The following is a 26849-nucleotide window of genomic DNA, read 5'->3' on the forward strand; positions in this document are numbered from 1 at the left end:
GAAACCTCTTCCTCAGCATCTTAAAGTAGTATGTAGAAAGGACAGAGCTGTGAAATAGTAAGTAAAGTGTTGGAGACTTGATGTTAAGACACACAAGGAAAAGTTGACTGACTGCATGTACAGACCCAGCTCATCAAAAATGTGAAATAAAATATGCTAGCTTAAGCAACTGCAGTTGCAAATGTGTTTTGTTTAACATATACAGTGGCATAAAAGTAAAAAATTTAAGATAGCAAAATATCTTGCTCTTAAGCAAAATCACTTAAGATAGCTGTGCACATCACAGAATATGCTTGAAGGCCTCTAAAGTAGAAAAGATACTAGAACAATTAGTTTTGGTAATTTGTTATATTCAGGAATAACTAACAATTCAGTAGTACCACCCTTCTGCCCCCGCCGCCCCCCCCCAAAAAAAAGTGTCTCTTTTTTTCCCCTTTAACGATAATTTTTAAGTAGGACAGTAGTGCGTTTAGAGAATATCATTTTATAGGCATATCAACTGTAATTGTTTAACAAGCATAGTAGAGGCATACTCAGTTCAGCCCAGGCAAAAAAAAAAAATCCTAAAAGTCTAGGAGACTGTTTCTTCTGAGATGAATAGCAACCCACTTGCAAAAGTGTATTTGTTCTGGAGTTAATTAAAACCCAAAAGAAAACATTCAGTCTTCAGATTTTTACCAGGTGTCCTTTTCCACAAATATCCTTACATCCCTTGTCTCAGTATCTAGCTTTTTGAGGCTTCAGGAAATCTTTTCTTCCCTTTATAGATTTGTAAGGTTTTATCATCTCATATAACACAAGGGGTCCTCTGTTCATTATCTGCTACAAAGCTGCCAGATTTTAACTTAAGTGAACTTTCTGCCCTGTGAACAAATGTCCTGACCATTTTTCATTGCCTCTTCCTTGCTGCTTTCTCATTAGGAGAGCACTCACACTCCCAGATACACTCCTCTGAAGTTTTCTGACACGACTACAGCTTCCCCTTATAGGTCCAAGTGAGCTTACTTTCCATCTTCTGCTTCTACTTCTTGCGTGAGTATAAAGGTCACTCCAGGAATGGAAGATCAGAAAAGCTGACAGCTGGCTGCTTATTCCTCTCAGACAGAAAATTAAAGGAGAAATAAAAGCTAAAACTACCAAATTCTATTTACATCTATTTTTGATATATTTGTGACTAGGATCAAAAGAACAATGTGAAAGAGTTTTCCTGACTTCAGAAAAGTCATATTAGAGGTCAAGCTGGTCACCAGTTTTATATCTACATGATTTAATCTCTGACAAGGTAGTCCTGAGTCCTAAGGAAGAATATCATACTGGAAAAAATTTGGCCTACATAGGGATGACACAAGACTGATTTGATACTAAAGCCAAAACTCAGCAAATTAAAGTCTGAAAAAGAATTTTCCATATCGCTAAAAAAGCTACCTCCATTGTGGAAAAATATATGATGAAGTGAACCATCAATGGTGGACCAAAATCACAAAAGAATAGCATTTTTATACCATTTGTTCTGAAGTGAAATCTCCAGATGTGACCACCAGGGAAAGTATACTTTGTTAGTAGCTAGTAAAAGACAATAACTCATATTTCCAGACACATCCAAAACTACCTGTAGCCAATTCTGACTCAAGTGGTGGTTTTAGTGCCTAACTGTCTGAGAGATCCACAAGCAAACCTCCTTACTAGGAGCACAATGTATGTCTCCCTTCAAGCAGGTGAGCAGAAAATCAGTATGAAATTTTCAGTGAAATCCAGAGATAGAAATCTAGCTGTGGAAAAGATTTCCAGATCTCTATTATTTATTTAAAATTCTCCATCTGAGAAGTAATTCACATACTGTCAATTATTTTCTAACCTAAACTTGCCATGATATAACAATATGCCTGAAACTAACGTCATTTGAAATATAGCTGTACTCACTGAGCATACAATCAGACAAATTAATGAAAAAAAATCAAAGTAACAGTTTGAATTAATATCTTCCACACGTGTACATTATATATTTTCCTGATAAAACAACTTGTGAACTGTTTCATTCACATTATGAGCAAGCAATTTCTATTTTGCATTTGAAATTATGTGGAAGTCAAAAGATGTTAATGCTTTCTAAATGACAATTTTAAATTGTCATGCCTTCAGTCATAAGAGATTTCTGGCATATGCAGAATCACAAACATAGAATAATTCAAAATTTAAGGAATTCAGGAAATAATATCACCTAGCCTATTCAAAGTAAGGTCAACACTAAACACAGACCAGGTTGCTCAGGGCTTTTTCCTTTATAGTCTAGTTAGGGGTGGGGACTAGCAAGATGCTGTGTTTGGGTTTTCTTCTTTCTTGAAGCTACCTCTCAGTATATCAGTCAGGTGGTAACATCAAACTGTCATACTTACTTTCTTTAAAACTATAGACAAAGAAGGAAAACAGAACAGATTTGCCACATTTCATCAAATGCAAACGATATTTTAATCATTTTTTTTTAATCAAATGCCTTACATTAATTTATAGTGCATGCATTTAAGTAGTTGTATATTTCAGATGGGTAGCCTTCTGGAAACCTAATCCAACCTTCTACTCAAAGTAAGGTCAATACAAAATTCGGATTATGTTTATCAGGGCTTTTTCCATAAAAATCTGTTTGTGTGTGTGTGTGTGTCTTTTCACTGTCTCTCAAAGCTACCCCTCAGAACATCCATGAGGCTGTAGCAATGCATACTGATATCAGTTATGATTCAGTCCTGAAATAAGGAATTCCAGCACCCTACATTGGCTCACAGTTTGGAGCTCTTTGGAGCTTTTTTTTTTTTTTTTTGAAAGCAACTAGCAATAAGCAAGTAATATGTGACAGCGTACACCCAGCTTGTACAGAGATGAAACCAACACAACTATACAAAAGCCACCAAGAAAACCAGCAGATGGCAATAGCGTCCCCACTTGCTTTTATTCTGCTTCAAAATCATTTCATACAGAGATGATTTATTCCTTCACCATTTGGATGATAAGATTCCCACCATATTTTAACTTAGATTCACACAAGTGTATTGGAGTTAAAAGTTGCAGTTTTTGTAATGAAAAACTAAAATATCCCTTAACATATATTCCTTAAAACAGACTGAAATTCAATTAATATTTGTGGTTAGCTAAATACTTTTCCCTATATAAGTTTTGAATAATTAATGAAATAGGGAAAGAAGACAGAGGCTAAAACTGAGAAATCGTCTTGAAAATTAAAATAAGAAAACCAATGCTATCTGATTATTCTTCTCTGGCTTTCATGGCAACCATTTTATAAATAACTCCAGAATACCACATGATGAAAGGAAAAAATGCCCATCAGTAAAAAAAATTTTTAAAAAAATCACTATAAATCACCAAAAAATCACTACCCATCCAGGTTTTCTCTCTCTCATTTCTGGAAGAACATTTATGCAAGTGAGACTTATAATAATGGTTGGAACAAACTGCCTCATGGACAGGTGCTGGGCAAGGAACCACTGAACTGGAGTGCTGCCAATACACCTCACGCTTGTCTGGATCTTTCCACAGCAGAAAGATCAGCCAGAATGTTTGAATTTCACTCATCAGCCACTTCCCTTTTTTCACCCCTTAATCTTTCCCCTGCCAGTGTTTCACTTTGAATGCAATGGGGCTTTGTGCAGAGGTTATCCAGAACATAATCTAATTCTTAACTGTATTCATTCAAACATTGGATGAAACAAAAACAGTGTCGATGTTAAATCCCTAACTAGTGGTAGCAGTAAGTATAAAAATCTTGCAGTGTTGGAGACTCTGGCTGCCTCATACAAAGTCTTTCTTTCAAAGCATGGGATTACTATTTTCTGATTCACATGTGGCTCACTTTTTTCCACTCTACAAGATTCTCATTGCATTTTTAGCTGCCTCTTCTGCCTTCTCCTAGCACCTCTGAATATAACTTCATGCTAACTCCTTTACTGGAAAACCTAGGTGTGTATATATATATATATGTATATATATATATATGTGTTTTTTTGTTTGTTTTGTTTTTTTGTTATGCGACTCCCCCAGAAATACTTAGAAAGCTTTTCAGACTGCTTTACTGCTTTATGGAGAAGAACTTAGTTAAGCAACCTTACATTTCAGCTGTAATCTTTCAAAACAGCAGTTTCTGCCTATTTCTTGGTTTTTGGTAAGGTATTCCTGATAACATCAGTTTCCAAATCTTCCTCCAGAACCATAACTATGGGGAAAATTGTAACATGGTTGAAATCCACAGCTCTCATTTCTCAAGGAATAGCTCTTCATGAAAATGGGTTTTGGTCCTTGAACTTCTGGCTCTTAGCCACAATACTGAATTAACTGTGTGATGTTTTATAAAGTTCATTACAGAAGCCTTTTTGCCCAGAGGCACACTCAGTTATACCATCCACAGACAGCACTTACTTTACACCTTTTGCTCATTCTGCCCCTCTTATCAACTGATTTGTCTGAACTTGGTTACTTCAAAGTCTTGAGTCACAGTATTGCAACTAAGCCACTAGACTTCATCAGTTGGACTCTGATTATACTTTTTCAGCCAAAATGCATGCCAACAGCTGGAGCACAAGATGATGATGCTGGAAGACTACAGGAAGTCAGCTGTCCCCTTCAATATATAACACCTTCACACCCTGCCCACTCCCCCCCCCCCCCCCCCCCAAACAGTGCTAAATCTGACACTAGTCTTCATCTGGGTGTAAACTTTAATAATCTGTACCCTTTGGTTGAACGTATTGTAATTATAGAATCATAAGGGTTGGAAAAGATCTCCAAGATCATCTGGTCCAACCATCACCCTACCACCGATGTCACCCACTAAACCATGTCCCTAAGCACCATGTCCAATCTTTCCTTAAACACCCCCAGGGATGGTGACTCTACCACCTCCCTGGGCAACCCATTCCAATGCCTGACTACTCTTTCTGAGAAGAAATTTCTCCTAATTTCCATCCTAAACCTCCCCTGGTGCAACTTGAGGCCATTCCCTCTAGTACTATTGCTGGTTATCTGGGAGAAGAGGCTGACCCCCAGCTCCCCACACTTTCCTTACAGGTATTTGTAGAGAGCAATAAGGTCTCCCCTGGGCCCCCTCTTCTACAGACTAAACAACCCCAGTTCCCCCAGCCGCTCCTCACAGGACTTGTGTTCCAGGCCCTTCACCAGCTTTGCAGCCCTTCTCTGGGCACGTTCCAGGGTATCAATGTCCTTCTTGTACAGAGGGGCCCAAAACTGATCGCAGCACATGTAATGCTGAATCCAAAGACCAGAAATACATAATGTTCACCACAGAATAGCAATTACACATTTTCTGTGTTCAAACAACATACGCAAAAGGAATAAAACTTCTAGAAATTCTAAAATCACAGAAATACACCTTCTTTTATATATGGAAGAATGAGATATGTAAATTAAAAAAAAAAAACATACTCTTAGATGTAAAGAAATTAAACTCATTCCATAAATATTTTTGAAGAGTAGCGACTCTTGTTGAGGGGGTAGTGAAGTAAAGAGGAGATACTGTGCACTCCAGGGTCATATACAGAGAGAGAGTTACCATTGATGACTCTATAAAGTAAGAAGAAACATTGAAAGTAGAAAGCTTCACTACAGTTTCAATATATAAAAATAAAGAAGGTAAGTCTATGGGAATCAAAATAGCATGCAAAGACTTGATGGAATAAACTGGCTGTTGGGAAGCCTTGGTTTCTACAGCTTAGATAACAGACTTCTATCTATATATTGGTGTACTAAAATTAAAACATTACGCTGAAATATAATGCTGCTAACACATTGTAGTATTACTGATCAGTAAAAAATAAAAACTGTCATTTCCTAATGCTAAATTTCTTTGGAATATTCTTTACCTATATCTGAAAGGCACAAAACACAAACAATAACAGTATTTCAAAACATTGTCATAAAGCTATTCCACTGTTTATTCCAATACAGCACATTTAAAATAACATTGATTTGTAAAATTTTCAGGCCTTTGAGTAATTAGGGCAGGCCCAAGTCCCTTTGTTAATTCCCTGTCCCAATGTATTTTTTTTTTAAATTCTCTGGATTAGGAGCAATCTACTCAGGTAATTTGAGATGGATTTATTTTTTCCTCTACGAGTATAGGTTCATAATACATTCCTAGGCAGAACTCTTCTTTGTAAGCAATGAGTCAGAGCATTTATTGCTGCAGCATCCCACATGAGTTTACAGTGGACATCATAACCACACCATAGTTGAAAATAGATGAACAGTTTAACATATAGCTGCACAGTAAATTGACATGTAAATATGAGAACAGTGAAAAACAAAGTTATATTTCCCAGTATAAATCCATCTCTAGACAGAAATTATCTCTGTGTGTGAGAGATGGTGTGTATTATAGAATTGTATAGACCATAGGTCTTATATATCAGCAAATAAAGCTTCTATATTCTAAATAAGCAAAAAGTAGAGGCGTGTATGTGTGTATAAAAAACCTTTGGTTATTTCTTTAGCTTTGTTTACTTTTCACATCGTTATTATATTATATGGATGACGGATTATAATATCCTTTTCTGAGTTTATCCTCAAAATAATCTCAGGAAAGGAAGCATGATTATTTCTTCTTCAAAGCTGAAGCAATGGGAAATAAACAAGGAAGAGGTAAATTGCGAAAAGGTCCCTCCACAGTCTGTAAAGATCTAGGAACAGAAATAGCCAGGAGTCCTGAGCTCTAGTGCAGATTATACCTGAGGAATGGTCAGATTGGACTTCCAAGTCTCCAAGCAATATATGTAATTGGAAAAAAAAAAAAAAAAGACATTTGAAATCTTAAAAAATGTCCCTTAATAATCTTTAAATATCAAAAATATCAAGAACCATAAACTAATTATTTTTGTGTTTGGCTAGTTCTTAAAGATTCAAAAACTACTTATAAGGAGTACTTATAAGACACGTTTTGAGGAGGATAGCAAAGAGTGATGAGAAACGCTCATGACTGGGCAGAGAACAACTGCAGAAGAGAGGGGACATGACGACATAGGTTGATATTGGAAGAGTCATAATGAAAGAGGTTGAACTATATGGTGTTGAGCATATTACACGGAAGCTTGGGTAGGTCCTGGAATACCAACGGGAATATGACTTGTGACAAAAACTCAAAAAAAAAAAAAAAAGCTAGATTCCATTAGTTCCACTGATTATAGGGAAGTGTTACTTTCCCAAATTATCTTTAGACAAACATGAAGCACACGGGTGAGAAAGCTTACAGTGAAGGTTTTACGTGTTATAATTACAAAGAGAAAAAAAAAGTCTTACCTGTGGAGATGTGGGACTGAAACCCACATTGACGACACATTCTCTGTGTCCCCCCAGTTTATGTAAAAAGGTACTTGAATGCATCTCGTATATGTAAGCCTTAAAAAAAAAAAAAAATATTTTCACTTAAAGCTATGAAACATTCTCAAAGCAGTAAATGAGGACAAAATATTCGATCTGCAGAGAAGTTAGAAATGCTTTCAAAATAGTTAAACAGGTATAAATGACATCAGCATTTAGAAGGGATTTCTATAGCTCAGGATAATTTAACAAATGGTTAACTAAAATTAACCCAAATGATATATAATATATATATATATATATGTGTATATATATTTAGAAAGAGTAATGTAATCTTTTCCCCTTGAACAATTAAATATTGAGTATATCCCAAAATGTATTTTAAGGGTGTTCATAATTTAAACCCTTTATTTTAGATAGAAATATGTAGAAATCTAAAACCTTCATTTCTAAATTTGGAAACTCTTATGTCTGTTGCTACTTGAAATAGAATCCTTTAGTTTCTACACAAGGCTGTAGTTTCAAATTGAACAGCATAGAATTCAATAACAAATCAATAACTATTATGAGCAGCACAGGTATCAGTGAGAAAAAAAAAAATGCTGCCTGTCTTCACCTCTCTAAGAAAAGAGTAAAAAGTGCTTTCCAAGGAGTAAATTAAATTTAGTATCAAAACAATTATACTCTTATTGGTACATCCTCAAAAAATGGAATTGTACCGATGCAGAATTGTATTAAGAAACAAATCCAAAATCCTATGAAAGTCATAGACATATTGATACTAAGAAAACAGCTGAATTGTGTATTTAAATTAGTGTTATCTTTCATTAAAGAAAAAAAATGTTTTCAAATAGAACTGGTTGTATAGGTCCCCCACTAAAAACTAGTGAGAGTCACATGCTTGCACATAGGATTGCTTTATACTGTGTTTTTCTGGTATAAAACAACAGAAAGCTGGTAATCCAAACTTCACACTTGCAATAAAAAGCTAAAATGTTCCATTGCATTTTTTAAATATCTGCTGTTAAGCCTCCGAACATGGACTTTGGAGGACAGCTTAATATAACCTAAAGCAAACTGTGCACAGGTACTGTTACAACAATCTATTACTCCATGACTTCCCTTTAAGATTTTTGTTGCTATGCCAAGATGAATTCAATCATTCAGACCCAGGGCAACTCAGTTGCAAACTACTACAAGATACGTGTCCTAAAAACCTGTGGACTCAACTGACAAGTTTTCCAATTTATGAAAAGAATCATGGACCTAGGCAGCTCCTGAGAATCACTTAATGCTTCACTCAGAAAACAAATCTCATCAGCTGACTCAAACAATTCTCTAGTCCAAGCCAGCACCAAAGAAACATTGGATAGTACTCAGTGTCAACTATTCCATTCATGACCATATTCACTGAGAGGCAATCCAAGAGTCCAACTGTAAATCTACTTAATTGCATCCTGTTTATATACCTCGCAAATTCTGAATTCAGTCCAGGATATGGAATTAAACCATCTACTGGCTTCAATCAAGCACCTAAAAATGGATAGAAAAATAAGTGTCCATTTTTAACCTCTGGATCTTTTGTAACATTCCATATGGATATTGCCATATTAACTGGAGAAAGCATCAGAAAACCCAGTAATGTGTTAAAATCATTGTGTCCTTCCTTAAAGGACACCAAAAAAAATGTTAATTGGCAACTCTGTCTCAAACAGTAAGACCCTCCTCCCTACTTTTTATGCATGTCAGGAAACTGGTCAGAATAAGTATTTGACTGATAGTAATACACAAGCAGCAATTTTTGTTTTAAAACGTATGGCCATACCACAACTACTATGACTTACTCCACCTGGAACATGATCAGTTCACAAGGGAACACAGAGGCAAAGAGAACCCAAATATGATTAAGAGATTAAAGTGCTGTAATGACACCCACCCCAACCTCCCCCCCCCCCCCAAAAAAAAAAAAGGATATAAAATAGACATGATGGAAAGTACAAGAAAATATATCAGTAGTAAATTCAGTCTGTACCCAGAACTACTCAAGTTCTTGCTGTTGTGAAGTTTTCCACGCAGAAACACAACTTATGTTTATAAATACCTCCAGTTTATCATAAGATTCCTCTTTATTGACTTAAAAATGCTAAGACATAGTTTTGGTTATTTACTTCACACTACAAGCAGATTACGATATTGCCAAGTAATTTGACTTAAAAAGAAAAGGTTTCAGAAAAGTTTTTAACATCACAGTAGCCTCCAAAATTTTCCTTGTTTTATAGGCTGCACGATCACATCCATTCATTCTCCTCCTTCCATACTGACTCTCCATTTTTCTCCCTGATGATACTATACCAAGACTCAACTGATATTAACATTTATTAGATGCTGACATCTCTGTGTGCTGCTGTGTTTGTTACCTCAGTAGCTGTAACGTTGTGCTCTCTACTTCATACCAAGCTGTATCACACTGTATACTACCTGGCTGTATGGTACAGACTTCGCACAGGACTTTCTTACTTCCAAAAACAGAGAAAGTGTTAGCGAGGACTTTTTCTACTCCAGCAAAGATGAGGTGTATAGATTGCAGTCAGGTTGTACTTCACCACCACAGTGCCAGTGCTATCATGTCTACATAATTAATGGGAAATATCAAGAAAATGAGCGAGAGATGAGATGCTACTGGGGCAAGAAGTCCAAAATCCAAGAATAATCCAGGAAGGAAAGGGCTACGCTGAAGGAGAGAAGAGCAAGTTACACTTCCATCTCCTGAACAGGATGCTCCTCTGCATGTAAATGACTGATGAAAGAGGGTATTTATGAGAAAAAGAAGAGATCATCCTTACCAAATGCCTCTCCAAAATCCTGTGGACCTCTTGTCAAAATGGTTCAATAGTATCACAATACCCAGTAATGCTATGACACTTTTGGGGTGTTCGTGTCATTAAAGATTCAAATTATATTCCCCATCACTATTGTACATATGTCCATGCCCTTTGGAACTGTGGGGATGGCAAAAACAGGACACATGTCATGTTGCTTAATACACTACAGAACTCTTAGATATAAGATTTTAAACAGAATAGAAATGAAGGAGGAAAATACTGTAGAGAATAAAATCAGCTTTAAAATTCAGGTGTTTGGCATCAGCATAATTCCTCTGGACTCTGTTCACCTAATGCATGGGGAGCTAGTAAAATAGATTTATGAAATTATTAATGTTCTTATTGTGAGTGATTACTTCCCTTCACAAGCTAATTACTCTTCAGTTGAAATATGTTGGAACAGCTGCACCAGTTCTTCTGCTAACAGTAAGACCAGTCTTTGACAGAGAAGAATACGCATCAGACTGGACTATGCTTCCTATTACTCCCCATCATCTTTGTTCCTTCTGACCCCAAAATTGCCTTACTGTCACCTTTCTTTTCTTCTTTAAGCTACTCTCCTCCCTCCCTTTCATGGAAGCAGGCACAAGAAAGAAGTGAAGGCAATAGCAGCAAGAGTAAGGAGCACAAATGCTCTGAATCACAGGCATAATGTTTTCCAACAGGTTCTGAGCCAAAAAGAAACATGGCTTCATGTTTTAATGAAAAGAACGTATCACAGAGAGATGGTTAGTGAAGCTGAAATTTTTCCATCATAATTCAGTGGCTTACAAAACTTTGCCAAACTTATGCAATAAAAATAAATTTTCCATTCCAGGTTCTCAGTTTTATTTTAATTTGGGGAGAAGAACATTCATTTTTAGCTAAGTCTCTATGTCCCAATTCCTCTTTTAAAATAAATGTTATAACATTTCATTGTCCTTTTGAAGATAAATCCCATGTTTGTGAAACACAGGTATTCTAGCAATTTATGCTCTTCCACACTGTTCCTAGATCAACACTTCAGCTCATACCTGATGTTAACTAATCACACTTCTCAATCTACAAAGCAATCAAGCTCTTGCCACCCACCTTTCAAGAAATGCTTCTTAGTGATGAACTAGAGGTTAGGCTGGATGCAGCACTTTTCTGAATCAGTCACATTGTGTAACAAGACAAGAGTCAGAGAAAACTAACAACAAGCAGATACAGATGGAAGCCCACATGTAGCTAAGCACTGAAACATTCATTGTGATGAGGATGAGTTCAACTCAGATCTTTTCTAGAGACTACTTTCACACTGAAGAGCTGCTACACAAAACACACACAACAGGGCTGTGAAACCAATTTTCCCACTGTATTTCAGAAAATTCTCTCCCAACAGAACTACTGTTAAACTTCTTTCTGGTACTGTATTTCTTGTCCTATAAATCTTTTTAGATATAGTAATTCAGCTTCAACAGAAAAAGTGGCAGTCTGTTTACATCCCAGAATAGTTTATTTTTATTACGTTGTGGTAGCAATTGTCATCTCTTCCAAGAGCTGTGCTTTTAAGGAAATTAATAGAAAACAATTAAAATCGAAGTACTTTTGACATGTATCATAACTGAATGTCATTGAAAGGAAAATATCACCACAAAGAGTGTATAAAAACAGCTTCTGTTTAATTAACACTAGTCACATATATTTAAACTAGCCAATGATATCCTAAATCGTGAGAATCGAAGTGAACTTGTTGCAAGACTGAAAATGAACTTTTCAGTAAATTTATTATCTTCAATAGTTAAATATATACATATTGTATTTTAATGGAAATGATATCCAGGTCTTCATAAGTGGAATAACTCCAATATAAACATTCTCCTACTATAGTTCACCATCACTCTAATTTTTACCACATTTCTGATGTCATTCAAATCGTTTTTCTATTCTATACTTACTAGATGTTTTTATTATTTTCTTCTCTATAGAGGAAAAAAAGAACAGTAAGTGATGTATGTATAAATGATAACATTACACTAGCAACAAAAAGAAATAATGTTGAAAATATGAATTCAATGATAGAGAAAGAACAAATTTTTCAGCAAACCAAGTTAAAGAAAGAAAGAAAGAAAGAAAGAAAGAAAGAAAGAAAGAAAGAAAAAGAAAGAAAGAAAGAAAGAGAAAGAAAGAAAGAAAGAAAGAAAGAAAGAAAGAAAGAAAGAAAGAAAGAAAGAAAGAAAGAAAGAAAGAAAAAGAAAACAGTCTAGGAAGTACTCAGTAATACCCCAAGTGCATATGCGCATATAATCTGCTACAGACTTTAGCCAAAGTCAATCCCTTTTTTAATATTAAGACCAAGTTTTTTGTAATAAAAATACCAGTTCAGTAGATACAGGTATTTCCTTTCCATTTCTGTCTAAGGGTCAGCCAAAAGTAAAAATAATTTACCTGTACCTATAGCTTCCAAACAGGTTTCCTGCACCCATAACCACATACTTACTTGTGTTTCCTTTCACTTGAAGTTTGAAGAATATTTGGAGTAGTCAGTTTTCATTAAACCCAGAGTGTGAGAGCGTATTTAGCACCTTATATGTATGTAGAGGCTTGTGTTTTCTTCTTTAAATTTCTAGCAAGAGACGGGGAAGAAGGGTGAAGGTCCCTCCTCGAGGAGGAGAATTTATAACCAAATGGAAATCTACTTAATTCTATTACACTGGTAGAGAGGGTGTGCAAAATAAATCGACTATGTACCTGCAGAGTTTCACTATAAATTATTTCCTCTGTTTTCTTATACTGTGCCTTCAAAGCAACCTTGTCCCCATCTGTTCCCACTGCACCCTAGTCTAATCCATGACCATGTGCATTTGAGTCAAAATACTTATATGTCTACTGTCCTCCTGGGAAGGGGAAGAGGGGGAAGCAAGTCAGAAAGGGCAACACTAAAATTACAACAGAAAAAAAAGTCTTTTTTAAATCAGTTCTTGCTCAGGGACCAGAAAAACAACAACACTTTCAAGAAAAATCCTTTCTAGTTGCTGTGGCTTTAAACTGGAGTACCTTCTTTATATACACATCACAAATAAATAAATAAAAGCCCTAGCATCTAGCATACCTAATTTGACCTTACATAAATATAGATTTTGTTCTTCAGAAATTTTGCATGAATTGGACAAAGCCATCCCTTTCCTGGGACTACTACTTCTAATATTTCAAGAGAGCTCCAGAAGATGAAAGTGTTAGAGCCTCTGATGGAAAATAAATAATTTTACTTACACTTTTATGAAAGACATCTGGAATTATTAGTAAGGCATTAGTCTCCATTTGCCTCCATCAGTGCCATCAAGCCTGGTGCATAGTCCCATGCTACATGATAGAATTGTTTGGCTTGCATTCCACCATTCCCTGTTTACACTGGAGCTGCATCTCCCATTGAACCGTGTATTTTTCCAAAACGTCAAGCTTAAAAAGCACCTGAACTACTTATACTAAAATATAAAATAACAATCAGCCTGGAGCAGACATCCAGCATGGAAAGTTTCAGCACAAAACATTCCCAGTTATAAGCAACTGAAAACAGAATTATAGTGGAAAGTGTTAGACTACTGTAACTACAGCCATCAGTGCCAACTCCACACATAATAAAACAGGCTTCACAAGTATCCTAAGCACTGATTAACACTCTTTAGTCCTGAGATATCTTATACAATGGCAGCATGGAAAGCCTTTTCAAGCCTGTGTCCAAAATATTGAGTACAATACGCCCTTTGAGAGTCCCTTCCCTTTCTAATGTCACTTGCAGAGGCTGTTGTTCTGGTGGTCTCAGGAAATTGCCCACTACTATAGGATCCCAGTTTCCATCTGAGTTCCTCTCATTTAACCACCAAAGGAGTAATAGTGAAAATTAATAAGGCTCTTCATTATTAAAAATACATATTATCAAGTTCAGACCTTTCAAAACACAGGGCACACTTTTCAAAAGTATCAGTATGATGACAGTTACAGTTAACATGCTTTATATAATCTTTTTTAGTGAGGAAATTTAAACAAATCTAACCATAGCTCAGCTTCACTTCTGTAAGTTTCCCTTCTTAGAAATGTCCAATTTATATTTTCCCTGATTTTAGCTTCTATTTAATTAACCAATTTCAAAGCCTCATATATACGATTGTTTTTATCTGTCTGTCTGTGTTATTTATGTAGCACCGAACACTGCTGTATTTAGGTTACTGTTATAACATTTTGGTTTGGCAGAGTGCAGAACTATTATTTGAAGATTTTGTTCTAGGAAAACTTACCTCGCCTCTAGTTACAGCTAGAAACAGCACAGTTGTACCATACCCACTCTGCAAATTATTCTTTGCTGCTAAAACTGTCTTCTGTATTAACTTTACCAATAATTCCATTCCTTGTTTGTGTACTGGTATTGCCTGTTTGACAGAAATACTATGAGATTCAAAAAAATGCAGAGGACCCTCATTCGGGTGTTTAAGCATAACACGGAATTTCACTAGCTTTACAGTGGATTATCTTACCTTAATAAATTTGCAAGCACAATGTTATCAACTAGAAGCACAACAGGACATATGTGATACATAAAATTCTTCAGAGGTGTACACTGAGACATGCATATAGAAAACACATGACCTGTGGTTATAAGTCTCTATGCATGCACTTTTAGCATCTCACTGTTGTTTTTGTACATAAACAGCTATTACACATGCATGCATACCAAAATGAAACTTGGGTATTCATAATTACTTTGACTTCCTGTTTTGCTTACATTCGAATATGGGGTATTTTCTCATAGGATAATAATAGTCATAAAAGCCAACCACGCTGCAAAGAGTCCAAGAAACCAAGGTTCAAGAGTAATACAAAGTTGTATTCTTCTTTGGAAAGGGATACATTTTCTCCAACAACAGCTGGCAGAGAGGTAGTCACAGTTGCTGTCATTCATACTCTGCCATGGATTTCCTTCTGCCAGCAACGTCAGTCCTGGTTTTTCCACAGTAATCGTTACTAATGCTATTTTCTCCAGATGCTTTCTTTTAAAGCCTGAGTTAAACAATATGGACATATAAAATATAACTTGAGCAAAATATAATTGGGATGCCAATGACACTGAAACCCAAAATACCTCATATAGTCCCTGCCACTGCTTCATATAATACATTCTGTTCTGCAAGCCCTCTGGTACATTGCATAGACTGACACAATAAATACTAATACAACATTGCTATCAGACATTTCTAAAAGTAATTTTCCATTATTTCCAGAAAATATCTTACTTTTTTTCCAAACCCAATACTAAAGTCAATACTACAGCATACTCTACTGATCAAAGATACCTAACTTAAAATATCACTGATACCATACATTTATCACTCCCAAGAGATAACAATATAAATATATACAACTTCTGAACTATTAGAATGACAGAATCATTTAGGTTGGAAAAGACCTTTAAGATCATCTAGTCCAACCTTTAACTCTAGCACTGCCAAGTCCACCATTAAACCATGTCAATAAGCTCTACACCTACATGTTTTTTGAAGACCTCCAGGGATGATGACACTACTTCCCTGGGCAGCCGGTTCCAATGCTTCACAACCCTTTCAGTGAAGAAATTTTTCCTAACATACAACTTAAACCTCCCCTGGCACACCTTAAGGCCATTTCCTCGTCTTATCACTTGGTGCTTGGGAGAAGAGAACAATCCCCACCTCACTATAGCCTCCTTTAAGGTAATTGTAGAGTGCAATAAGGTCTCCTCTGAGTCTCCTTTTCTCTAGGCTAAACAACCCCAGCTCCTTCAGCCTCTCCTCATTGTGGTGGTTTTACTCAGGTAGGCAGCTGAGCTCCACCACAACTGCTCTCTCACTCCCCCTCCTCAAAGGGAAAGAGGGAGAAAATACAATGCAAATGGCTCAAAGTTTGAGATAAGGACAGGGAGAACACTCAACAATTATGGTGAAGGGCAAAACAGACTCAGAGTAGAGAGACAGTAAAATTTATTGCCTATTACTAACAAGCTAGAGCAGTGAGAAACAAAGGAAAGAAACCAAAACCACCTTCCCCCTATCCACCCTCTTCCACTTCCTACCCCCGAGTGGCACAGGGGAACTGGTGAATGGGGGCTGCGGTCAGTCCCCAATGCTTCGTCTCCACCACTCCTTCACAGTCACTCTCTGCCCCGGCTCCACATGGGCTCCCTCCCATGGGATGCTGTCCTTTCCGAACTGAAGGAAGGCTTCTGCAGGGGCTTCCCACAGGCAGCAGCTCTTCAAGAACTGCTCCAAATATGGGTCCGTACCACAGGGTCCATCCATCAGGGGCAAACTGCTCCAGCACGGGTCCCCCATGGGCGGCAGCTCCCCTCAGACCCCTTGCTCCTGCGTGGGCTCCTCTCCACGGGCTGCAGCTCCAGCCCAGAATCTACTCCAGCAGGGGTCCTCCACAGGCCGCAGCCTTCTTCAGGGCAGATCCACCTGCTCCACCACGGTCTCCTCAATGGGCTGCAGCATAGAAATTTGCTCCACCATTTTACACCATGGGCTGCAGGGGAACAACCTGCTTCACCATGATCCTCTCCAGAGGCTGCAGGGGAACTTCTGCTCTGGCACCTGGGGCACCTCCTGCCCTCCTTCTTCACTGACCTTGGTGCCTGCAAGGCTGTTTCTCACCCCGTCTCTACCAGGGGTTTTTGTTGTTGGTGTTTTCTTTCTTAAATATGCTCTCACAGAGGCAAAAACAACATCGCTTATTGGCTCGGCTCTGGACAGCGGTGGGTCCTTTATCTAACATGGGGCAGGCTTCTGGATTCTTCTCACAGAAGCCACCCCTGTAGCCCCCCACTACCAAAACCTTGCTATGTAAACCCACTACACTCACAAGACTTGTTCTCTAGACCCTTCACCAGCTTTTTTGCCCTTCTTTGGGCACACACCAGTACCTGGATATCCTTTTTGTAGTGAGGGTCCCAAAACTGAACACAGTATTTGAGATGTGGCCTCGGCAGAACTGAGTACAAGGGAACAATCTCTTCCCTAGTCCGGCTAGCCATGCTATTTCTGTTATAGGCCAGGACGCTGTTGGCCTTCTTGGCCACCTGAGAACACTGCTGGCTCATATTCAGATGGCCATCAACCATCCCCATGTGCCTTTCCACCAGGCAGCTTTCCAGCCACTCTTCCTGCAGCCTGTAGCATTGCATGGGATTGTTGTTCCCCAAGTTCACAAACTGGCACTTTGTCTTGTTGAACTTCATACAGTTGGCCTCAGCTCATCATTTCAGCCTATCCAGACCGCCCTGCAGAGCCTTTCTACCCTTGAGCAAATCAACACTTGCACCCAACAAGGTGTCATCTGCAAACTTACTGAGGATGCACTCGATCCCCTCAGCCAGATCATTGACAAAGATATTGAAAGAACTGTCCCCAGCACTGAGCCCTGGGGGACACCACTAGTGAGTGGCCTCCAGCTGGATTTAACTCCATTCACCACAACCCTATGGGCCCAACCACCTACCCAGTTTTTAACCAAAAGCAGCATACACCCATACAAGCCTTGAGCAGCCAGCTTCTTCAGGAGAATGCTATGGGAAACAGTGTCAAAAGTCTTAGTAAAGTCTAGGTCGACCACATCCACAGCCTTTCCCTCATCTACTGAGCGCATCACCTTGTGGTAGGAGATCAAGTTTTTTCAAGCAGAACCTGCCTTTGATAAAACCATGCTGACTGGGCCTGATCACCTGGTTGCCTTGTAGTTGCTACGTGATGGCACTCGAGATAATCTGTTCCATTGGCTTCCCTGGCACAGAGGTCAGAGTGACAGGCCTGTAGTTTCCTGGATCCCCCTTCCGGCCCTTCTTATAGATGGGTGTCACATTTGCTAACCACCAGTTGACTGTGACCTCCCTGAATTGTCAGGACTGCTGATAAATGGTAAAAGTAACTTTGTGAGCACTTCTGCCAACACCCTCCATACCCTCAGGTGAATCCCATCTGGCCCCATACACTTGCTTATCTCTAAGTGGTTTACCAGGTCACTAACCATTTCCTCATGGATTATGGGAGCTTTGTTCAGCTCCCTCTCCGTGTCTACCAGTTCAGGGGACTGGGTACCTACAGAACAGCTGGTCTTGCTGCTAAAGACTGAGACAAAGAAGGCATTAAGCACCTCAACCTTTTCCTCATCTCTTGTCACTATGTTTCCCCCCACATCCAATTTCTTGTTTATGTATTTATAAAAACATGTTTTATTGTCTTTAACAGCAGTAGCCAGATATAGCTCCAGTTGGGCTAATATTTTAATTTATATTATAATATCATATTATATTATAATTCATTTATATTATATTATAATTTTCCATAATATATATATATATATATATATATAATATATTATAATATATTAATATTATTATATTAAATATAATATATAATATTATAATTTTCTCCCTGCACAGCTTCACAACATTCTTGTAGGCCTCCTGAGTGGCCTGCCACTTCTTTCAAAGGTTATAAGCCCTCTTTTTCTTCCTGATCTCATCATAGCTCTCTGTTCAGCCAGGCCAGTCTTCTTCTGCCTGTCCTATTAGCATGTCCTATCTCCTCCATATATGTACATCTATAGCAGATTTTTCTCATCACAGAGTGATTTGCTAAAGCTCATACAAGGTGTTTCAAACATTGAAATAGTTTTCTTTTCATAAAGTTTTGTATTTTTTTGTTTTTGTGTGTTTTTAAGGAACAGTATTTAAAACTTTGCTGAAGCAAAAAGGTGTTTCCCTACAATGAATAAAACATTATCAAAATGACAGTATACTGTGAGATGTCCAATAAAAGGAATTCACGCACTAGGGAAAGTAAGGAGGGAAAAAATAAATTATTTCAAATAATAAAGCTCCTTTCATTATGGTTTCTCAAAGCCAAAATATATGCAACCAAGTAAAGCAGATGATGAGTTTAACAGAAAGCAGCATTGCATTTTTAATATATTTAAGAGTGGCAAAATAAGAAATATTTTAAAAGCTACACATATTGATATAATTACAGATGAAAATTAAGAATTCTGATATATAATGCAATTTTTTTTTTTAATCCTTAACGAAGAATTTACTAGTTTAATCCAATATAGAAAGTCATAAAGAGATTGTCTGATTTAAATGGTCAATTTTATGGCTAAATAAATACCTGGTAATAAAACATTAAAGAATATTGCTCAGTAGGTCTGAAATTCTGTGTGGAATAACAACCTCTGTAACTATTTAGAACTGTCAACTACAAACAAATTCTACTGTTTGTGTTATGCCAGATGTAGAATACAACCTAGTCAGCAAGTACAACTACGTCCAGGTTTGCAACAAGCAACCATTCACAGGCTTACAGAATGCTGTGGATATGCCCCCATGACCAATCTCTGTATCCAGCATCATTTGTATAATGGGAATTCACTGTAAAACTAATTTTTGCACAAATGTAAACATTTAGAAATTCTGCAAGTGGTTAGTGTTGATGTATAAGCATGAAATCGACGTATCCTGTCTCCTGTTTCTCCTTTTAGTGTTGATGCCCTCTGGAAGGGAACAATCCTACTCTCTCTAGCTTTGCTGCCTTCACATTTTGGAGAAAATCCACTTAATCCTGGATTTGGAAAATGTTTCAAAGGCATTGCTATAGGCAAAATCCTATACGTTAACCAAGAGAATAAATAAAATGGAAGACAACTTCATACAATACCCTTGCATTTTTGTTACTGATGTAGCCACTTCTTATGCCAAAAAAACCCTGGGTTTTCAGTATAAGCCAGTCAGTGAGAACTGTGAGCCCAGTCTTTTAGACTTGACATGGACACAGAATTTTATGCTAGCAAATTGCATTTCAACACTGGGGCCAAAACGTGCCCCTTAAAATCTACAGTTCAAAGAGAGAAAACAGGAATCTGAAAACAATTAAAGACCCAAATCTCTATTTCTGCATTCCCTACTTCATTTCTGGAAACTTGGACTTTATTCAGAGAGCCTCAAGGTCTTCAAAGACAAAAGTGAAGAACCTAATTAGACATGAAGTAAAACAGTTAGCTAGAACTACATGGAGCACAGGAAAAGGATTAGCTATTTCTATTTTAAAAATCAGTATTTCATACTCTCCAGATATTTTTATCCTTTCAGAATAAGATTTCTTTAGTCAGAAAATATTTAGGTAAACATATTTCTACAGAGCCCAGGAAAATGGAAATCTCAGCCCAGCTGGAATATTTGTCTAACATCCTTAGCGCTATTGCTTGATAGTTAGAAACCTCAAACTGTCCACCTGTAAAATGGCCAGAAATAATGTCAAAAAAGTAAACCTGCCTCATTTATATACTTAGGCTATTTAAGATGAAGAGAGGAACTGATACAAAAAACGCTAACTTTCTAGGTTTTCTAATCAGTATAAATTATGGAAAAGATAACCACAGTTCAAAACCATGATACGGTGTGTACCTGCCTTGATCAGACTGCCACTTCCTATATAGTTCTTGATAAAGGTTCTCTTCAAGAACTGGAAGTAGGCACGTAAGGGAACACTTACAACCCAGGATTTACAATATGTACAGCTTTCACACTAACAGACACAAAAGCAGTTCACATGAAAACAAGGGGTTACTTCAGCCAAACAGAAGCTATACCAAGCTGTTGTAGTATAAAATAGGCTGTATACTTCGTAAGTGGAGTAAAAGGCAGGCAGAATTTGCAACCCTTTGTTTATAACAACATATTTTAGTTTTCTGATTCTGTGCCCTATAAGAATATGGTTTTGATTTTGCTGTTAATCAATGCAGCCAGCACATATTCTTCTCTGTCAAACACGTTACATATTGTGAAATATAAAAGGCAGTTCAAGATTAATGTCTCTCAATCATATTCCAATTCTGTCCCTTCTGGCTTTAAAATCAATCATATTTGTTAACCATGGGGTGCAAACATCACACTTGATAAATCAAATGCCAAGATGATTGAGATGCAGTTACTGGTCAGTGGAAAGTTACAAGAAAACCAAATAACCTTTTATCCACACTGATGCATTTGTATGCTTTTTTTTGAATTCCAATGGACATTCACTCATATAATTCACATTCCTCCATTTTTATGCAACTTTTATCAATTCCCATGGACATTCATTCATTGAATATAATCTGCAAAAATATCTGGCTTCTTGATAATCTAACACTGTTACAGTTGCACATCAGTCCACCTCTCAGGATGTTATTAGTTTAACAATATGAATGGACGATTCAGTGCCATGCTCAATTTTATTTTTCAAAAGGAAACACGAAAGTATATCCAGTGTCAATGTTTCAAAGAGAGGCCTTCTAAAAATGCCCCAGATCTGTATTTTGTCCTAACAGTAGGGTTGTAGAAAGTTTTCTGCAAGTTTCTCAGACTCTGAAACTTGACTCGGTTTTCCTGAGGGGGCAACAAGAACAATGAAAGATCTCCACAGACATGTGATACAAATTATGCAAAATTCCAACCCAAGAGCCACACTAAAAGGTATTGACTGGCACTGGGCCCACCAGGGACTATATGCCAACTGGAGCAGGATGCGTCCAGCTATTCAGCTTCCTATGATGAGCAACCATGTGCCAAAAATTTGGACTACTGACAAAACCATGCTCTATGCCTCTCTCTTCTATCAGCAGTAATTCCAAACAAAAACTTTAACGCAAAAGAGAAAAGACCTTACAACTGCACCTCTTTTTGTACATATACCTCTTTTTATATTTTTTTTTTTATTCATCAATGACCTTAATTAAAATTTCAACTAAATATATTTATACCTTGTATGTCATGAGCTGGGATCAATATTAGGTACATTTTGTTTAAAGGACAACACAAGAAACTTCTATACTGTATTGCAAACTATATTTTCAAATGCAAATTACCAGAAACTTGAAGAATACATTTTATCCTGGAAATGACAAGAATACATTAGCTACTGCCAAACCTCCAGCAATCTGCCAATAAAATCTCTAACCTTCACACATGATTGGAGCCAGTATTTCAAAACTGGCCACAACAGTAAATTCCTTTTGCTCTGAATTCGAAGCTGACCAGAAACCCTGTGTCATAGTCCTAATGAGTCACCTAGAAAGACCTAGAAGAAAGTTAAACAGTTTTTCTAACCAACTGTTTCGGAATGATGCGTTTACAAGTAACCCAGCCCCATGCAGTGAGAGCAGCTCAGTTTCAAAGGCCTGTATGACAAGCTTGCAAGCATCTATCTCTCAACAAACACCAAGGAAAACATCGTGCCAACAATGCAGGACTTACTGAGTTAAAATTAGGTACATATTCAAAAAGGTAGCAATACACTTTTAATTAAGACTCTTTGCTAAGCGTAGCTAATTTAAATACAGTTGACAGTGAGTGAGAAGAGACCTTGTCTGGGGAGGACATGCATTCAAAGTCACCATAAATTTTAATGTTCTAAATACAGTTGGATGCCTTTTCACTTTGTGGCATCACTGGATCATACAAAACCAGTAATGAAAGCTTCATCATTCTGTATTTGGTAGCTTAAATATATTAACATGTAGTGGCTGCATAGTTTCTAGAGGGCAGATAATATACACACTACACGCGCTACATAAAGTTGTGCTACAGGGGATACCATTCTCATCATCTTTGGTGGCATTTGGCAATTGAGAGTTAAACACTACGAAAGCTTTGAGAAATAACGTCCTAACAAGTGACTAAAAATGGTAAACTTTTGTTGTTTGGGGATTTTCCAAAACCAGGTAAAACAAAGAAACTACAGAACAGGAATCAGATGTGGCTGCTACATAGTAGTTAGGTATATAAAAGTATAATCCTCCTCAGTTTTGCACATTAAGCTGAATCCTAGGAACATGCATGAAAGGACTATGCTGTGTAAAATATAAGCAGCTCCTACAGTTTTGAAGAAAAATAAATAAAAACATTACTTACACACTTGTCCTCTGATCCACTGGCTATAAACCGCCCACAAGGAGGTACTGCAATTCCACATGGGTAGCAGCGGCTACTGTGCCCTTCAAAGCGGCGTTCACACCTTCAGAAGAGTTTCAGGAAGTCATTAATAACAAAAACAACCTAGCTCTTTTACTACTATTTTCTTGAAATTCTGCTGAAGCCTTATTCATTTTCCTCAGTCTACAAACTTAACTAAGGCAAACGCACAAATTAAGTTATAAATGACTCTGTCCCAAAATGTTGTGAAAATTGAAAATAAAATGAACATACAATACTCCAGGATAATGCCCAACTTATGTTTTGGCCTTGTTCTGTTTACAAAGGTAGAAACATCACTAGCATCTAGAAATGAGGAGCTGTGAAGCATGCTGTCAAACTACCCCCAGTTAGCTATCTCAGCAGTGAAAGCCAAAACAACCCTGCTTTAAGGGGAGGGTGTTGTGAAAGCCAGCATACACTGTGAAGCTTTATAAATCTCCCTCAGGCAATTTCCATCAAATAAAGATGAAGCATGTTGAAACATAATGTAAATAATTATTACTTGCTTTTCTTATACCCAAATCTGAATATTTAATCTGTGTTGCTCTATTTGCATTCTTACTCCATGCACTCATTTATCGAATCTTATAAAATCAAGAATGGCAGTATACAAATGACACTCCAAAGTCATAAATCTATCTACAGTACAACTGTAGATAGCTTCTTACTTATCTGTGTTAGTTCAGTCTAAAGGAAGGAATACATTTAAATTTAACACAAGGAATTAGTTTCCCATTTTTAATGTTAATATTGCAAAGCAGCATTACTAGCAATGTGGAGTAAGTTTTTGATAGCTAAGCACACTTGGGCCATTTAAAAACATTTTTCAAACGAGATGAAGACTACTATCCATTTTAAAAAAATCCCTGGTTGTAAAGAACTGTGATAGTTTTTTAGTCATAACAAAAAAAGGGAAAAAAGTCTGATTTAGAGTTGTTTCAATGTTAAAAGTCATTTAATACATGTACAACTTAGAGTTTCAATCACATTCAGAATGATCATCTGTAAATGTGTGCCTCATTTCAAATCTTTTTAATACCCCCAAGAAGGTGTCATTTCAAAACAATCTGCATTTTTCTTCTGCCTTTATTATGAATGTTATCACACTGCCTTTCTTCTTACAAAACAAAAGCTTTGCCATTATACAGCTGTCATATATTCTTCTTTTCATGTATGCTAAGTCCAGGAACAAATTTGAAAGAGTAAAAACTGCCAACACCTGTGATATACACTTTTCCCTGGCCAGTGAAATCATGGACACTGTGTTAATTCAATTGACTGAACTTGCTTGCAGAAATGTCTAAATTTTTATACCACGTTGTTCTTTTTTTTTTTTTTTTTTTTTTTACACACACTTGTATGTCTGAATGCCAAGTTGATCTTGCTCACCCAGGTGAAACAGCCATACTTAAACAAAAACATCACTCTGAGACTGATCCAATGGCTATCACTTAGCAAACCATAAAAAGGACAATTTTGAACGCATTTAAATGCATCATTTTATGGAACCTAACTCTCAGCGCATATTTGGCTGAATCTCTGTATAACAAAACTACTGATTTCAATGGACATTTTGAGTATAGAGTAACCAGACTTTTCACTTCAGGCAAATTCTACCATAATAATCTTGTAAACAATCCAGTTTAAGAGAACACTGCAGTTAAAAAAAAAAAAAAAACTAAATTATAGAGACAGCCAATTACTGTGACTAATATATAAAAACGTTCTTCTACTTCAGTTTCCACCATAGGTCTTGGGTCAAAGTCCATAGACTTTCAATAACGAATCAATGCCATTGAATAACCTGCCTCTACTCAAGTTTCCTGTTGTCAGCAAAGGACAGTAGCAATTGTTTCAGTCTCCTCTCAAACACAGCATTCTAGCACACATAAATCCAAAGGTTATGTAATGGAGAACAAGTCACAGAATACATATGTAAATTACACTTTCAAAGAGGCAAATAAATTATATTCATATATTCTCTGTCACTCCTGAATATGCCTTTGGAATCACCATTCTTTTTTAGGTAGACCACTAGCCATGAAGACTAACTCCTAGTGTTTAAGCTCTCATTCTCAGGGCCTGTAAATGTTAATTTCCCTAATGAACTGTCTCTTTCTCACAGAAAAGTCTCCTAGTAAATCAGTGACAACAACTTCTTTGCAGCTATGACTAATAACTCAATTACTCTACCTACAAATGGATGCATAAGAACTTACACAATTACAAGGCTTCCACAGATCTTTTCTATGCTACACGACAGCAATGTAAAACAAAGGCTGAGTCACAGGACAGTACCGCTTGCCACCTTGCTAGTACAGCCACAGTAATAACTAACATCCTGGAATCCACTTTCTTAGTTGTTTTCCTACTCAGAATTGCCATTATAATCAGGATGTATGTTCTATTACTATCCTGCCCCCTCAAAATTGTGCTCTAAGACATTTCAAAAAAAAAAAAATAATAATTCTAGTTAAATTTTCCACAGAATCTAGCAGAAACTGTGATATACTGTCTATTAACTCCAGATATCTCCAGGTACCACGGTGATGAAAAGAAGTGAAAAGAAATCTTAGAATAAATAGATATAATGCATATAATTTTAGCTTATTCTAGGAGTTCTTTTATTTCAGCTTTTTTTTTCCCCTCCTGTTCTGTTAAGTAGCAACAGGTGGTGATCAAACTTATTTTGGATATTGCAGGTTTTCCCTGGCCAGCTGGCATGCTGTCCAGCCTCCTAAGAATAAATCTTTGGTCAGAACTTTTGAGGAGTTACCATGGCAAACATCTGGTAATTGCAAGGGACAGCAAACAGCCAAGTTTTCCCTATGTTTTCCAATGTACAGCTTTTAGTCTACTTTCCAAAATATGTATCTTTTTATGTCACAAACGACTTGTAGAGTATTAGGGGGAATAAAACATAATGTGGTGTTTCTGTCTTTGTAAGAGAATGATACCAGAATAAGACACGTCTTTATAAATCAGAGAATACTGTCACGAATGAGTATTTCATTCTTCTTGCTGCATTCAAAATTGACAGCAGACCAAAGTTTTTTTCTTTTTTTAACCACCTTGCCTTTTACTTTATCACTTTGTTCCAGTGCTCTGGTATTTGCTCAGAGACCTTTCAATACTAGCAGATCAATCCACTGAGACTATGAAAATCTAAGTATAACTTGACAGGAGTAGTAGCTACCTCAGATGTTCTGTACATGTGGGTTTCATTTGAAACACACACTGAACCCTTCACAAAGGAGCTCAGGATGCTTTCACCAACAGAATCCAGCAAGGACCACACATTCCCCAACCTGTATATTTTGATGTATCCCCAATCCCAAACTTGGAGGAACTCCAGCCACTGCTTATCCATTTCTCCTTTGATATCCTCAGGTAACAAGATAACTCAAATCTCTGGGAGAAAAAGAAAAAAAGATGAAACATCATGGGATCCTCAGGTTGACCAGAGACCAAGAAGTAATCAAATTCTGGGTATGTATATACATATATCTTGCTCAGGATGACATCAAGCAGTTAGTTCACAGTAAAGCAGTTAGTTCACAGTAAAGATAGAAACTGAAGTCTCTGAAAATTGAAGGTAACTCATTCAAACTGCATGTCTGACCCTAATGCTCTCA

General features: G+C 37.1%; 1 protein-coding gene across 1 annotated transcript in view; it reads right to left on the reverse strand.

Annotated features, from left to right (window-relative positions):
- Positions 1-26849, reverse strand: part of WDR27 (WD repeat domain 27) — a 130362-nt gene that overhangs the window by 46802 nt on the left and 56711 nt on the right. The window contains 2 exon segments of the mRNA XM_040552584.1: positions 7315-7413; positions 23152-23254. Of these exon segments, the coding sequence (XP_040408518.1) occupies positions 7315-7413; positions 23152-23254 (202 nt within the window).

Source organism: Cygnus olor, chromosome 3, assembly GCF_009769625.2.
Source record: "Cygnus olor isolate bCygOlo1 chromosome 3, bCygOlo1.pri.v2, whole genome shotgun sequence".
In the NCBI taxonomy this organism is placed as follows: domain Eukaryota; kingdom Metazoa; phylum Chordata; class Aves; order Anseriformes; family Anatidae; genus Cygnus; species Cygnus olor.